Raw genomic sequence first — 15,099 nt, forward strand, 5'->3', positions numbered from 1 at the left:
AGGGGTTACTTCCTCTTTCAGTGCTTAACCCTTTCATGACTAAGCCTATTTTTGGCATTTGGTGTTTACAAGTTAAAATCCATATTTTTTGCTAGAAAATTACTTGGAACCCCCAAACATTTATATATATTTTTTTAACAGACTCTAGAGACTAAAACGGCGAGTGTTGCAATATTTTATGTCACACGGTATTTGCTCAGCGGTGTTTTAAATGCAACTTTTTGGGAAAAGGGACACTTTCATGAATAAAAAAAAAAATAAAAACAGTAAAATTATCCCATTTTTTTGCATAATGTGAAAGATAATGTTGCGCCGAGTAAATAGATACCAAACATGTCACACTTTATAATTGCACGCACTTGTGGATTGACGACAAAGTACGGTACCTAAAAATCTCAATAGGCGACGCTTTAAACATTTTTTACGGTTACCAGGTTAGCGTTACAGAGGAGGTCTAGTGCTAGAATTATTGCTCTCGCTCTGACGATCGCGGAGATACCTCACATGTGTGATTTGAACACAGTTTACATACGCGGGCGCGACTTCCGTATGCGTTTTCTTTGCTTCGCGAGCTCGCGGGGACGGCGGGCGCTTTAAAAATTTTTTTTATTTATTTTAAAATGACTAAATTGTTTTAAAGAAAATAAATAATAATTTGATCACTTTTATTGCTGTCACAAGGAATGTAAACATCCCTTGTGACAGTAATAGGTGGTGACAGGTACTCTTTATGGAGGGATCGGGAGTCTAAAAGACCTCCAACCCCTCCTTTACACTTCAATGTATTCAGATCGCCGAAAACGGCGATTCTGAATACCGGATATTTTTTTTAAAACCGGCGCCATTGGCAGCCGAGTAAACGGGAAGTGACGTCATGACGTCGCTTCCGTGTTTACTATGAGGAGACTGGAACGAAGCCGATTACGGCTTTGTTCCAGTTCCTCCCCAGCGGCCGGAGGCATCGCACCAGGAATCAATGCTCCCGATAGAGGGGGGCACCGGTAACAGCGGCGGGAGGGGGGGACATCCCCTCCCGCTCCTCCGGCATAACAGCCGAGCGGCTTTTAGCCGCATCGATTGTTATGGCTGGATAGCCAATCGCCTGCTGAAAAAAACGGTACCAGGATGATACCCCCCGGAAGCCAAGTAGGCACATCTGCGTACGCTCCGGGAAGGGGTTAAACCTACCATTAAAATTATAGACTGATCATTTTTGTCAGTGGGCAAATGTACAAAATCAGCAGGGGATCAAATACTTTTTCCCCCTCACTGTAGCATGTCTGTAGTCTCTGACCATCATTATTCTAATTCAGGATTTATATAGCGCCAACAGTTTGTGCAACACTTTACAATATAAAGTGAGACAATACAACATTTAGCAAGTCTGCAGTTTCTGACCGTCCATTCTAGCATTGCATGCACTGAATTCAATATTCACTATTAAGCGTATCACCCAGTTTATATTATCCAATATCTTTACCAACTAGTTTTAGCGCCATATCTACATCTTTCCATTCATGCACTGAACGTTTGCGGCCTTTATGTGATCTCAGGGGCCCCATTTAAAGCCCCTATACTTTTTTTTTTTTTTTTTTGACAGTCACTGGTAGCCTGGCTCCTTGGGTTTATCCAAACCTAAATGTGTCTGCACTCACTTCCTACTATTCTGATGCAGAGGCCCATACAGCATGCAAGAGGTGTTTAGGTATGCATCCGGATCATTTTGAAGCTGCGTGCAGACAGCCTGTTGGTCAAAAGAGGAGCAGAGGGTGCAAGAACTCGCCTGCACATCTGAGTTGGACAGGTGTACGGCCATGAACGTAGACCATGTGCCTTTGGGGCCACACACCAGTCCCTGCACGCCTGTCAAACTACGGATGAAACTGTCCCCGTTGACTAACGAAGGCTGCCTGCACACAGCGTCGCACTGTTCCAGATGCGTACGGCTCATTCCCTGTTAGGCCTTTGTGTGAATGATCTCTAATAAATTAAACCCTTTTGTGCAAAGTCCTTTTTATATGTGTGGTTTACTTCTATTTATCCAAGTATTATATGGACTTGTGGACAGCCAGGATAGCTGACCCCTGACATTGGCTTCAGAGAAAGATGAGCGCGGCTAATTGCTTCTCTCCTATTGCATTACACGCTGCCTGCATTCCCTGTCTAAACTGTCATTGCGAGTGGTGACTGCACCCGGGCCATTGCTGGTTAATTGCTGCTTGATGGAAGTGGCGTAGCTGCACATCGTTAGATGTCTCCTCTGTCCTGCGCAGTGATGGTGTGCGCGCAATGATCCCCCGCCCCTCCCCCAAAAACAGAACTTATTAGTGTGTCAGCTCAGTGACAACCCCCCCCCCCCCCCCCCCCCCCCATACATGCTATGTTTTCTGTCCTTGTCTTCCATCACCATGGCGTTTTAATTGGCCTTGTTGAATCGCAATTACTCCAGGTAATTATCTGTTTCTTTATTTGTGTAATGATCTCCAGGGATGTTTTTCCCATCACCTGATGTGTTCTAGAGCAGATATACGGGTGTGTGGGCTTACCTGGTTTTCCTGGAGAAGATCTATCCAGGGGATCTGTGAAAATTTAGCAGTCAGGTCCTTGGACTGGTCTAATTTACCTTTTCTCTAAGGGATCATGCACACTGCAGCTCAAAGCGGCTCCCACAGGCCTTTTGAGTGCTTTATTTTTTTCTTCCTTCTCCTGCCTATAAACTCCCCTCCATGTACATTATGGCATTTTCAGGCCGATGCTCTTAGACAGGCTCATTATACAGTGGTTAAAGTGGTTGTAAACCCTTACAAACAACTTTGACCTACAGGTAAGCCTAGATTAAGGCTTACCTGTAGGTCCAAGAAATATCTCCTAAACCTATACGGTTTAGGAGATATTTACCTGAAGACAGCCACCGCTGTCTACAGCGCATGCGCCGTAGACAGCGGCGTGCAGGCGCACTGGGTAAGCCGCAGATCGCGGTGATATGCCGCGAGTGTCGGCTCCCGTGCGCATGCACGGGAGTGACGTCATCGCTGCTCTGGCAAATCACAGCGCCGGAGCAGCGAGACCCACCAAGAAGATGGACGCTTGGAACTACAGGGGACAGCGGTGACTTCGCTGGCTCCTGTGTCAGGTAAGTGGCACATAATGGGCTACTATGCGATGCATAGTAGTCCATTATGCTTTACCTTTTGCAGGGAATCAGAGGAAGTAAACCCATCAGGGTTTACTTCCCCTTTAAGAAAATTACTATCTAGGAGGGTTTGTGGGAAAAAAAAAAAAACTTATGCTCAAGGGAGCTCTGAAGAGCTCAAAAGAGCTTGAAGAAGCTCAATAAAAACATGCATAAAGGGCTCAAAGTTCTTCACGCTGAAATAAGAGCCCTTTCACACCAAGGGCGTTTTGCAGGCGCTATAGTGTTCAAAATGGCGCCTGCAATCCGCCTTCAAACTGATGCACCATTTATTCCAGTGTGAAAGCCCCGAGGGCTTTCACACAAGTGGTGCGCTGGCAGGACATCAGGAAAAGTCCTGCCAGCAGCTTTTTTGGAGCAGTGCGTTTACCACTGCTCCCCATTGAAATCAATGGGGCAGCACTGCAATAACGCCGATATTGCGGTCGGTTTTAACCCTTTCTCGGCCGCTAGCGGGATGTAAAAGCGCCCCGCTAGCAGCCGAAATGCGCTGCAGATCCGACGGTAAAATGCCGCTAAAAATAGCGGCGTTTTACCGCCGACGCTATGGGCTCGGCAGTGTGAAAGGGGTCTAAAAGTTGAAATGTCTATTTTAGAGCTGCAGTGTACATTCAATTTATTTTTTTTATTTTTTTGAGCTGGCCATACTTGGTTAAAAAAATAAGTTTCTTTCAAAAATCTTATCTGAGAATTGTCGTTCAAATTTCGCACCATTAGAGGGCCGCAGCAACCGCCAATTTTCGTGAATCGAATTTGAGTGATCAGACATGTTGGTAAGTTCTTGAAAAACAAATGATTTTCTTATCCATGATGGGAGAATCGTGTGAGAAAAAAAAGAAATGCACTTTAGCACAAGGAAAGAGAATTCCTGGAAAGAAAAGATTCCCGGCCACAAAAATTATTTTCTGTAGCAACATGAAATTGAAGGGTTGGTGGAATTTTAAAATCAATGCTTGCATCATTGGCTCACGAAAGGCAGAAAATTTTCTTGGGAATTTGACCCATGTATAGGCTGGCATTAGATATACCACGTAATATGCGGTCAAACACGTTCACTTTTATGCTATCAGGTGGGCCCTTGCACTACATAGTTGAAGGTAATTCCAAAGCCTGGTACTGTGTGTGCTTCTGTTAAACAAAGATCTGCACACACGGGCCAAAGATCAGCCTGTTTCTATGTACTGGCTGATTTCCGCAAATATGGATCTAAGACATTTGAATAGGCAAATGGTACCCTGCATGGCCAGCTTCAGCGTTAAAGGGATCCTGTGGTGAACTCCAGGCAAGCAACTAATGACATAACATAGAAAATACATATACAGTGAGGGAAGAAAGTGATCTGCTGATTTTGTACGTTTGCCAAACGATCCGTCTATAATTTTAATGGTAGGTTTATTTTAATTGTGAGAGACAGAATAACAAAAATATCCAGAAAAATACATTTCAAAAAGTTATAAATTGGTTTGCATTTTAATGAGTGAAATATTTGATCCCCTATCATTCAGCAAGATTTCTGGCTTCCAGGTGTCTTCTATACAGGTATCAAGCTGAGATTAGTAGCACTGTCGAAGGGAGTGCTCCTAATCTCAGCTTTTTACCTGTATAAAATACACCTGTCTACAGAAGCAATCAGATTCCAATCTCTCCACCATGGCCTGGACCCAAGAGCTGTCCAAGGATGTCATTAACAAGATTGTAGATCTGCACAAGGCTGGAATGGGCTAAAAAAAAAGACCATCACCAAGCAGCTTGGTGAGAGGGTGACAACAGTTGGTGTGATTATTCACAAATGGAAGAAACACAAAATAACCGTCAATCTCCCTCGGTCTGGGGCTCCATACAGGATCTCATCTGGTGGAGTTTCAATGATCGTGAGGAATCAGCCCAGAACTACACGGGAGAATCTTGTCAATGATCTCAAGGCAGCTGGGACCATAGTCGCCAAGAAAACAATTGGTAACATACTACGCTGTGAAGGACTGAAATCCTGCAGCACACCCGCAAGATCCCCCTGCTCAAGAAAGCACATGTAAAGGCCAGGGCCGGATTAACATAGGGGCATTTGGAGCTGAAGCTCCAGGCCCCCATCATATTATAGGCCCAAGCACTTAAGTACATACAAAAAAGCCAATCACCACGGCCCGGCCGTCGGCCGTCGGCCGCCGGCCGCTATATATCTTCATTGCCAGGCAGCTGCATTATTATAGGCCCACAGATATATGACAGACATTTCAACCAGCTAATGTAATTGCAGCGCCAGCGCGGCCGGATGATATAATTTTGCAGTTGCAGACACTGCGGTGCACTGCCGAGGCTGAGCGTGCTCAGCTGCTCGGCAGCATCCGGCTGTAGGCGGAGCTTGACGTCCCGGCTGGCGTGACGTCATCCGGAGGCCTTCCCCAGCGTCCCGAGGCTTGCCTTGGAAAGGTGGACTGGACGGACACTTCTGTGTGGGCGGCGGGCGGTACTGTGAGCGGCGAGGCGAGCCACAATAATATCTTCATTAAGGACAGCCTGGACAGCACAATTAAGTTAAAGTAAGCCACGGGGCTAGACTCAGGCTGAAGTGGTTAACTTACATGGGGGGGGGGCGGAGTCTATTAACTGCAACTCCATAGTGACTGTGCAAGTGTGCAGGCAACCCATCCGTGCCTATTTAGTGCATCTCATCAGTGCCAGTGCTCTCTATTAGTGCCACCTATCAGTACCACCAGTGCCCTCTATCAGCGCCACCTATCAGTGCCAGTGTCCTCTATCAGTGCCACCAATCAGTACCAGTGCCCTCCATCAGTGCCACCAATCAGTACCAGTACCCTCTATCAGTGCCACCTATCAGTGCCAGTGTCCTCTATCAGTGCCACCTATCAGTGCCAGTGTCCTCTATCAGTGCCAGTGTCCTCTATCAGTGCCAGTGTCCTCTATCAGTGCCAGTGTCCTCTATCAGTGCCAGTGTCCTCTATCAGTGCCAGTGTCCTCTATCAGTGCCAGTGTCCTCTATCAGTGCCAGTGTCCTCTATCAGTGCCAGTGTCCTCTATCAGTGCCAGTGTCCTCTATCAGTGCCAGTGTCCTCTATCAGTGCCAGTGTCCTCTATCAGTGCCAGTGTCGCCTATCAGTGCCGCCTATCAGTGCCGCCTATCAGTGCCGCCTATCAGTGCCGCCTATCAGTGCCGCCTATCAGTGCCGCCTATCAGTGCCGCCTATCAGTGCCGCCTATCAGTGCCGCCTATCAGTGCCGCCTATCAGTGCTGCCTATCAATGCAGCTCATCAGTGCCATCCAATCAATGCTAGTGCCACCTATCAGTGTAGCTCATCAGTGCCACCTATCAGTGTAGCTCATCAGTGCCACCTATCAGTGCCCATTATTGCAGCTCAGCAGTGCCAGTGCCACCTATCAGTGCAGCTGATCAGCGCCGCCTATCAGTGCCACCTTGTCAGTGCCCATTAGTCCTGCTTGTCAGTGCCGCCTATCAGAGCCCATCAGTGCCCATTAGTGCAGCTCATCACTGCAACTTATCATTGACTATCAGTGCCGCCTATCAAAGCCCTGTCAGTGCCTATTAGTGCATTTAATCAGTGCCCATTACTGCAGTTTATCAGTGCCACCTATAATTGACCATCAGTGCTGCCTATCACTGCAGATCATCAGTGCCACCTATTAGTGTCAGTGTCACACATCAGTGCTGCCTATAAGTGCCCATCAGTGCCGCATAATAGTGCTGTCTCACCAGTGGCACCTTATCAGTGCCCAGTAGTCCAGCTCATCAGTGCCACCTATCGGAGCCCTATCGGTGCTGCCCATCAGTGCCCATTAGTGCAGTTTATCAGTGCCACCAATCATTGACTATCACTGCCACCTATCATTGACCATCAGTGCTGCCTGTTAGTGCAGATCATCAGTGCCACCTATCATTTACCATCGGGGCTGCCTATCAGTGCAGATTATCAGTGCCACCTATCAGTGTCAGTGCCACCCATAAGTGCCCATCATTGCCGAATAATAGTGCTGCCTCACCAGTGCCACTTTATCAGTGCCCATAAGTGCTATCTGTCAGTGACCCCTATCAGAGCCCATCAGTGCCCATTAGTTCAGCTCATCAGTGCCCACCAGTGCTGCCTATCATTGCTGCCTATCAGTGCAGCTCATCATAGCCCATCGCTGATGATCTGCATATCAGTGCAGATTATCAGTGCCCCATATCAGTACAGCCTCATCAGCACCCCCTTATCAATGCCCATCAGTGCTGCCTCATTTATGCCCATCAGTAAAGAATAAAAATTACTTATGGAAAAATATTATCACAAACTAAGAAAAACATTTTTTTTTTAAACGTGTCTTTTTTTCACGTTTAGCAAAAAATAAAAACCCTAGTGGTGTTTAAATACCACCAATAAAAAGGTCTATTTGTGTAAAAAAATGACAAAAATCAAAACACATTAAATATTTAATTTGTTTTAACAAAAAATGTTTGCGTCTTCATTTTATTTATTTCCATAAAAAGGCCCACCGAAATCCTCAGCCCCAGGCCCATGTTGTCCTTAATCTGGCCCTGGTAAAGGCACATCCAAAGCTTTCTAATGAACATCTGAATGATTCAGAGGAGAACTGGGTGAAATGTTGTGGTCAGACGAAACCAAAATCAAGCTCTTTGGCCTCAAATCGTCTTTGGAAGAGGAGGAATGCTGCCTATGACCCCAAGAATACTATCCCCACCATCAAATGTGGAGGTGGAAACATTATGCTTTGGGGATGTTTTCCTGCTAAGGGGACAGGACAGTTTCACTGTATCGATGGGACAATGAACGAGGCCTTGTACCATCAAATCTTGGGTGAGAACCTCCTTCCCTCAGCCATTGCATTTAAAATGGGTTGCAGATGGGTATTATAGCATAATGACCCAAAACACGCGGCCAAGGCAACAAAGTGGCTCAAGAAGCATATTAAGGTCCTTGAGTGGCCTAGCCAGTCTCCAGACCTTAATCCCATAGAAAATATGTGGAGGGAGCTTAAGGTTTGAGTTACCAAACGTTGGCCTCGAAACCTTAATGACTTGGAGAGGATCTGCAAAGAGGAGTGGGACAAAATCCCTCCTGAGATGTGTGCAAACCTGGTGGCCAACTACAAGAAACGTCTGACGTCTCATTTGCTAACAAGGGTTTTTCCACTAAGGCTGGCTGGCCACACATGGTTGAATTTCAAATAAGAATTTTCTTTTGAAAATCATACTTGATGTGATTGTAGCCGTATTGGTGCAATTGTGACAGAGAAAATTGAGTACTGTCCATGATACTTTTTTTTTTCTTTGCACTAACATACAATTTTTCAGGACAAGCTTTTGGGGTATGTCCCCCTCTTCAAGAGTACTGCTTGGACTTTGAAGAAGGGGACATACCCCAAAAGCTTGTCCTGAAAAATTGTATGTTAGCGCAAATAAAAAAAAAGTATCACGGACAGTACTCAATTTTCTTTTGAAAATCAGAAATTGTGTGTTTTGTGATCCGATGATGCCCGCCATTGATTTTCAAATTCGATCAAGCATTTAATTTCACCACCTGTTGCTACAGAAAATAATTTTCATGGCTGGGAATCTTGTTTTCTTTCCGGTAATTTTCTTTTCTTGCACATGCGCATTTATTTTTCGATTACATTTCTTAAACTATTTTCCCATCATTGATTAGAAAATAGTTTTTAAAAAAAAAATTCCAACATGCCGGATTTCTCTAATTGGATGGCCGCACGAAAATGGGCTGTTGCTGCAGCCCACTAATGTTGCGAGATTTGAATGAAAATTCTTGGATAAGATTTTCGAAAGAAAAATGATTTAGAAATTTGACCCATGTATGGCCCGCCCCAGTCTATTACTTATTTCACTCATTAAAATGCAAATCAATTTATAACTTTTTTTGAAATGCGTGTTTCTGGATTTTTTTATTTTTTTATTTTTTTTTTGTTCTTTCTCTCACTTTTAAAATGGACCCATTAAAATTATAAATTTTATAGACTGATCATTTCTTAGTCAGTGGGAAAACGTAAAATCAGCAGGAGATCAAATACTTTTTACTCCTCCCTGTATGAGAGCTGCTGGGGGACAATTTATTTCTATCAATCCAGTCCAGAGACTTGCACAGCTCTGTCACATTTCTCATCCCTATATGGCAGGGCAGGAGGTCCTTTTTTTTTTTTTTTTTTTTTTTTAACTACTGCAGTTCGTGAAATCTAGTCTTAAAATTGCTGGTTTATAGGTTTGTATTGCAGAAGAGAGTATACATGTCTACAATAAAAGCTGCTCTGACTGACCACACGTCTGCTAAATGTACATCGAGCCGTGCTTGCGCAACACTGCAAATTTTCAGCATGACTTTGGTGTCGGGGTTAATTACCTTTCATGCGTATGCAATGGAGTTGCATCATCCCAGCCAATCAAGATGGCCTTAAAAGCTGAATGTGAAAGAATGTCTGTTAACGGGACAAGGAAAATCACACCTGTCCATCCCATGTGGGGAGAGCTTTGATAGGCAAGTCTGCCAGAATGTCCAAATATGCTACAAATACTGGACAAAATTATGGAAAGAGACCTGCGCACTGGTCTAGTGGATCCTAAATTTAGACTTGGAGGTTTTTCTTTCTAGTCTGTGATTGGAAAGCGCAAAAAGAATTGACCTCTATGTAACTGCTCTCTCCTCCTATCAGCATGCTCTGTTGGCACATGAGCACCGCAACGCTACTAGTTGACTCCTGTTACTGCTTTCCTTCCCCTGGTCTAAGCTATGCTTTACAGGACTGCAAGCGGCTGATGTAGTGTCACACTCGGGTACTTCTTGTATAAAAATACCTGATCTGTATTTCATGAGCTGAATTTCTTTTACATCAGCTTGGAGTTCAGCTTTAAGGCCTCATGCACACTGGACGTTATAATGTTATAGAAACGCCAGTAGCTTTTTATTTTATTTTTTTCAATGTTTTTGCAATAGCGTTAATGTTTTTCTGCATTAACCTTTTTTAGCTTTTTTTTTTTTTTTATTATTTTTTTTTTCTCCAATGAATCAAAAACGTTAGACGCTGGTGAGTGATGTTTTTGAGCGTTTATCAGCATTAGAGCGTTTTTACAGCTGAGAAACGTCTCTCAGAACCCACTATTTTTTTTTTTTTTTTTTTTCCTGCTCAAAAACGCCACTGCCCAAAACTGCTGCTAACAGCCTATCTGTGCATGGACACATAGGATAACATGATGGAGAGTTTAATGACTTGAAAAAGTCTGCAGCCCAAAACAGCTGCTGTAAAACAATATGCATGAGGCCTAAGAGCCAAGCCCTCTGTTTAAATGTATTTCCTCCAGCTTCAGTTCTCTGGGCTGTCCAGCTGTCTACATTAGCTATTCAATATTATCGGGTACATTCAGTACTGTTCTTACAGCCATAATTTAAAAGGCATTGCGATATCCAGAAAGACTGGCGAGCCGCAAACCAAGTCCGGTCACGCCCCTGCACGGTGCATTATATAAGTAGGATAATCAATGTGTTGGGACTCCAGTCATTAAAAGAAATCCTAATTGAATTTTAAAGCCCAACTCCGGGCAAAATTCCTGCTCACTTATGATGGCGAATGTGTTTTTTTTTTTTTTTTTTAACAGCTGCTCTGGAACTTTAAACTAAACCTGACAAAGGACATAAAGTTTGAGTCTGTGGCGAAGGAGATCTGCAAGTCCACCCTGTCCGTGGTGAGTGTCCATTTTAGAATGCCTTTCATGGGGTGTGAATGGGCGGAGGGGGGTGGGGGGTGTAAGGGGTTCTGAGGTCTGGAAGGGACAGATGGGTTACCACACTTTTTGTCTTCACAGCTGAGAGAATGTGCAGAAGAGACACCTGGGAAAGGTTATGTAGTTTCTTGTCTGGTGGATCACCGAGCAAATATCACCGAGTATCAGTGCCACCAATATATTACAAAGATGACTGCCATTATCTATAGTGACTACCGACTCATCTGCGGCTTCATGGAGGATTGCAAGGCCGAGATCAACAATCTGAAATGCGGCAGCATTCGCCCCGGAGAGAAGGTGAGGGCGGACACCATCACAGGCAGCCATGTTTGTTAGGATCAAAGTATGTCTCCTGTATGGTAGAGGACCATGTAGCGGTAAACTTTTAGAATCCATCCCAAAAAAGGTTAAAGCGGTTCTTCACCCTAAAGGGGAAGTTCAGCTAATCTCATCCCTCCCCCCCTCCGGTGCCACAATCGGCACCTTTCAGGGGGGAGGGGGGTGCAGTTACCTGGATAATCCAGGTAACTGCACCCACTTCCGGCCAGACCGCCGCAGACCCCCGCAGACGCTCCGCCCCCCCCCCCCTTTGTGTTCTGGGAAACGCACAGTTCCCAGAGACACAGCGGGGGACCATAAGTGACGCGCAGCGCAACTCGCGCATGCGCAGTAGGGAACCGGGCAGTGAAGCCGTCATGCTTCACTTCCTGATTCCCTGACAGAGGATGGCGGCGGTGGCAGCAGCGAGACGAGCGATCGCTCGTCATCTGCCGCCGACATCGCTGGAATCTGGGACGGGTAAGTGTGATATTATTAAAAGTCAGCAGCTGCAATATTAGTAGCTGCTGGCTTTTAATATTTTTTTTTTGGTGCAGCTCCTCTTTAACACTTCATAGTAAAAGCAGTGCAAAGCATAAAATTTTGCAACTTTGGCATGTGTTGGTAAAACTGTACATATCATCGCAACCACTTTGTGTATCTGTCTGGGTGAAGGGTGAAGTATACTGCATCTTTTTCAGGACGTATTGGGCTTTTATTAGGTGGTAAATCATAATGGATTGTTTTTTTAATAAGAGGAAAACTGGCACACAATAGTAAAAAAAAAAATATATATATATAAATATTATTCACTATCACAGTAGTGCATGTATGCGACCCCGTGGATAATGACCTACTTCGGTGAGGCTGCATATAATGTGTACGTTTGTTGGAAAGGAGTTACTAAAGACCTGAGATAGTGTGAAATCCAAAGAGCATCATTGGTTGTAAGACTCTGAGGTACTCTCATAAGAGTGATAGGTCACTGGTAGCCAAACATCATTCTTCCCAAATTCAATTTTCTTTATCTGTTTAGTAAGAAGTTCATGAACACCAAGGGAAAAAAAAAAGTACACCGTGCAGAAAATGCCCAGGAGGTTGTTTTTATGACCCCCTGATATTTCTAGCTACTGGGAAGGACACCTTTTCTTGGAAGTTTGCAGTCTCTTGAGCCTGATCATGAGGGATTATGGGTCACCAATGTCTCAGTATAGCGCCAAGTCCATTATTTTTGTGGCGCTTTCCCACCAGTTGTGTCCTTGTACTAATACGTTATCTGTCTTTGCTCAGGACCCTCATTCTCAGGGTGAAGTGGTGGCCTGCCTGGAGAAGGCCATGGTAAAGGAGGCGGAGGAGACTGATGTTCAGTCACGAGCTTCTGATAAGTGCAAACAGGCAATCTTGCGTGTGGCCGAGCTGTCATCCGATGACTTCCACCTAGACCGACACCTCTACTTTGCCTGCCGTGATGACCGCGAGCGATTCTGTGATACAGTAAGTGACGTTGCCTTGTTTACCTTATTTAGTTTGTACCCATCTGTAGATAACATGAAGTTTATTACAGCACCTCTTCTCCATGCCTGTTATGTCCTCACTGCTTTCATTCTTTGTGCAGGTCCAGGCAGGAGAAGGCAGAGTCTACAAGTGTCTCTTCAACCATAAGTTTGAGGAATCCATGAGTGAGCGTGTAAGTCCAGAAGGCCATAAGCTCTTGCATACTGTGTGTGTGTAAAAAAAAAAAAAAAAAAAAAATTTTTTTGTTTGTGTGTGTATAAATAATCTTTTTCACATTCATCGCTGTTCATCCTAAAAAGTGCGGGATTCTTTAAAAAATAAAAATAAAATCCAACTTGCCTATGTAGATGTGGCATCGATCCCCTGCTGGCTCTAAATGGAGAACTGAGTAATCAAAGACCGCTGATCGCTCAGTTCTTGGGTCCGCTCTGAGCACAAAGTGGTTACTGTCAGCCACCGCTCTGTGACCTGCCCTTCCTGTGTTCACTGGGGCGCTGAGCTGGCAAAGAGGTGGGAGCAGTTGGCTTAGGCTGAGCCTGCTGATGGTCAGGTATGTCGGAATCCCTGCAGAGCCTGTAAGGGCTCTGTGATGTCAGCCATCAGCAGCCTTTAGCCTGATGTCAGCTGAATCTGGGTCCCAGAACCAAGTACTTTAGCCATACTTCTCCTTTTAAAAACTACTTCGGGACTGCCCATTGAGGTATATACAGATAGCTGCCATTATCCCCGGTATATTTTTAAAAGGTGGGCGGTCCGCTTTAACATAAGTGCTCCCAGCAGTGGATTCGCCATGGAATCCCTTTTTATGGCTGGCTGTCCTTCCACTGCTTACCGGAGCCAACAGTAGTGGGGGAAACGACCCAATCGCCTGAAGGACAAAATAACCCCCACTCAACTCTATGCCCTTGGAGGACCAGAGCCACGTCAATTGTCACTTCTGCTTTCCGTTCTTAAAGGGCCCATCTTTATTTATTTTAAGTGTAAATTTAAGATTTAAGATCTTTTTGACCCCAGATCTCACATTAGAGGCCCCGTCACGCTTATTTCTATTACAAGGGATGATCAAAACACTTTTTTTTTTAAAAGGGACAGTGAAAAAACAAACTTTAAAGCACCCCGTCCCTCCGAGCGCAAACACAAGGCAAGCCCACATATGTAAACGGGGTTCAAACCACACACTTGAGGGATCGCCACGATCACTAAAGCAAGAGCAATAATTCTAGCAGTAGATCTCCTCTGTAACTCTAAACGGGTAACCTGTAAACCTTTTTAACGTGTCATGTTGGGTGTCCATTTACTCAGTGTAAAATTATCTTTCACAGTAAAGAAAAAAATTGTGCTAACTTTACTGTTATTTTTTTGTGTGTTTTTAAAGGTTTTTTTTCCCCCAAAAAAATTGCGTTTTGTAGGACCTCTGCGCATATAAGGTGTGACATAAAGAATTGCAACGATCTCCATTTTATTCTCTAGGGTCTCTGCTAAGAGAGAAAAAATTGTTTGGGGGTGCGGAGTCATTTTCTAGCAAAAAATTGATTTTAACTTGTAAACAAGTGTCAGAAATAGTCTTGGTCCTTCAGTGGTTAAACATGGACTTGAAACTAAAGCTGAACACTCTTACTTTGCTTCTATTATATAATCCTTTCATTTTCTGACTACTTTGCTGTACAATTTTAACCGTTTAAAAAAAAAAAAATAAAAAAAATCCCCTTCCTCTTTTGTTCATCTTGTTGGAAATACATTGTTCTAGAGAAGGAAGTGGAGGAGCCACGTGGTTACATGGTCTAAATTGCACAGAAAATACTGATGGAAAACCAACACGGCAAAAACTTGTATTTGACATTGATTATTTTCTGAGAGCTTCTGTTGGCGGATGTAGCAGATCTCTAGAGTGTTATTCCTGCCCTTCGAAGGATAGACTCTAGAGCTGCACGATTAAAGTGGTTGTTAACCCACTTCTATGAAATCATCTTATCTCCTCTGTACCTTAATAAGATGTGTCCCTGTGCTGTAAAAAATCTGTTGATCTGTACTGATATAAGCGCTCCTCCGGGCGCACAGCTGATTCCTCTCCTCCTCACTCTGGCTCACAGCTACAGTGGGCGAAGCTTGTACAAGCAGGGAGGGGGCGACAGAGGACACACACTCATGGTGAGTTGCTGATGGAATCATGCAAACAGACCATGGTATCGGGCTCGGCAGCCATGATTATCGTGGTCTGTTTACAGAGAGGACAGTGTAGTCAGGCAGGATCAGCCAGGTTTTTTAGGGTATACAGGAGGCCAAATTACACAGCACAAGCACTGCTGTATAACATGC

The 15,099-nt window shown here is 44.5% G+C and overlaps 1 protein-coding gene across 1 annotated transcript in view; it reads left to right on the plus strand.

Annotated features, from left to right (window-relative positions):
* Nucleotides 1–15,099, plus strand: part of GLG1 (golgi glycoprotein 1) — a 64,763-nt gene that overhangs the window by 27,545 nt on the left and 22,119 nt on the right. The window contains exons 3-6 of the mRNA XM_077453416.1: nt 10,825–10,911; nt 11,032–11,247; nt 12,559–12,762; nt 12,884–12,955. Coding sequence (XP_077309542.1) covers nt 10,825–10,911; nt 11,032–11,247; nt 12,559–12,762; nt 12,884–12,955 — 579 coding nt within the window. The remainder of the gene's footprint in view (nt 1–10,824; nt 10,912–11,031; nt 11,248–12,558; nt 12,763–12,883; nt 12,956–15,099) is intronic.

Source organism: Lithobates pipiens, unplaced genomic scaffold, assembly GCF_037356315.1.
Source record: "Lithobates pipiens isolate NorthernLeopardFrog02 unplaced genomic scaffold, aLitPip1_a1.2 Scaffold_10, whole genome shotgun sequence".
Taxonomy (NCBI): domain Eukaryota; kingdom Metazoa; phylum Chordata; class Amphibia; order Anura; family Ranidae; genus Lithobates; species Lithobates pipiens.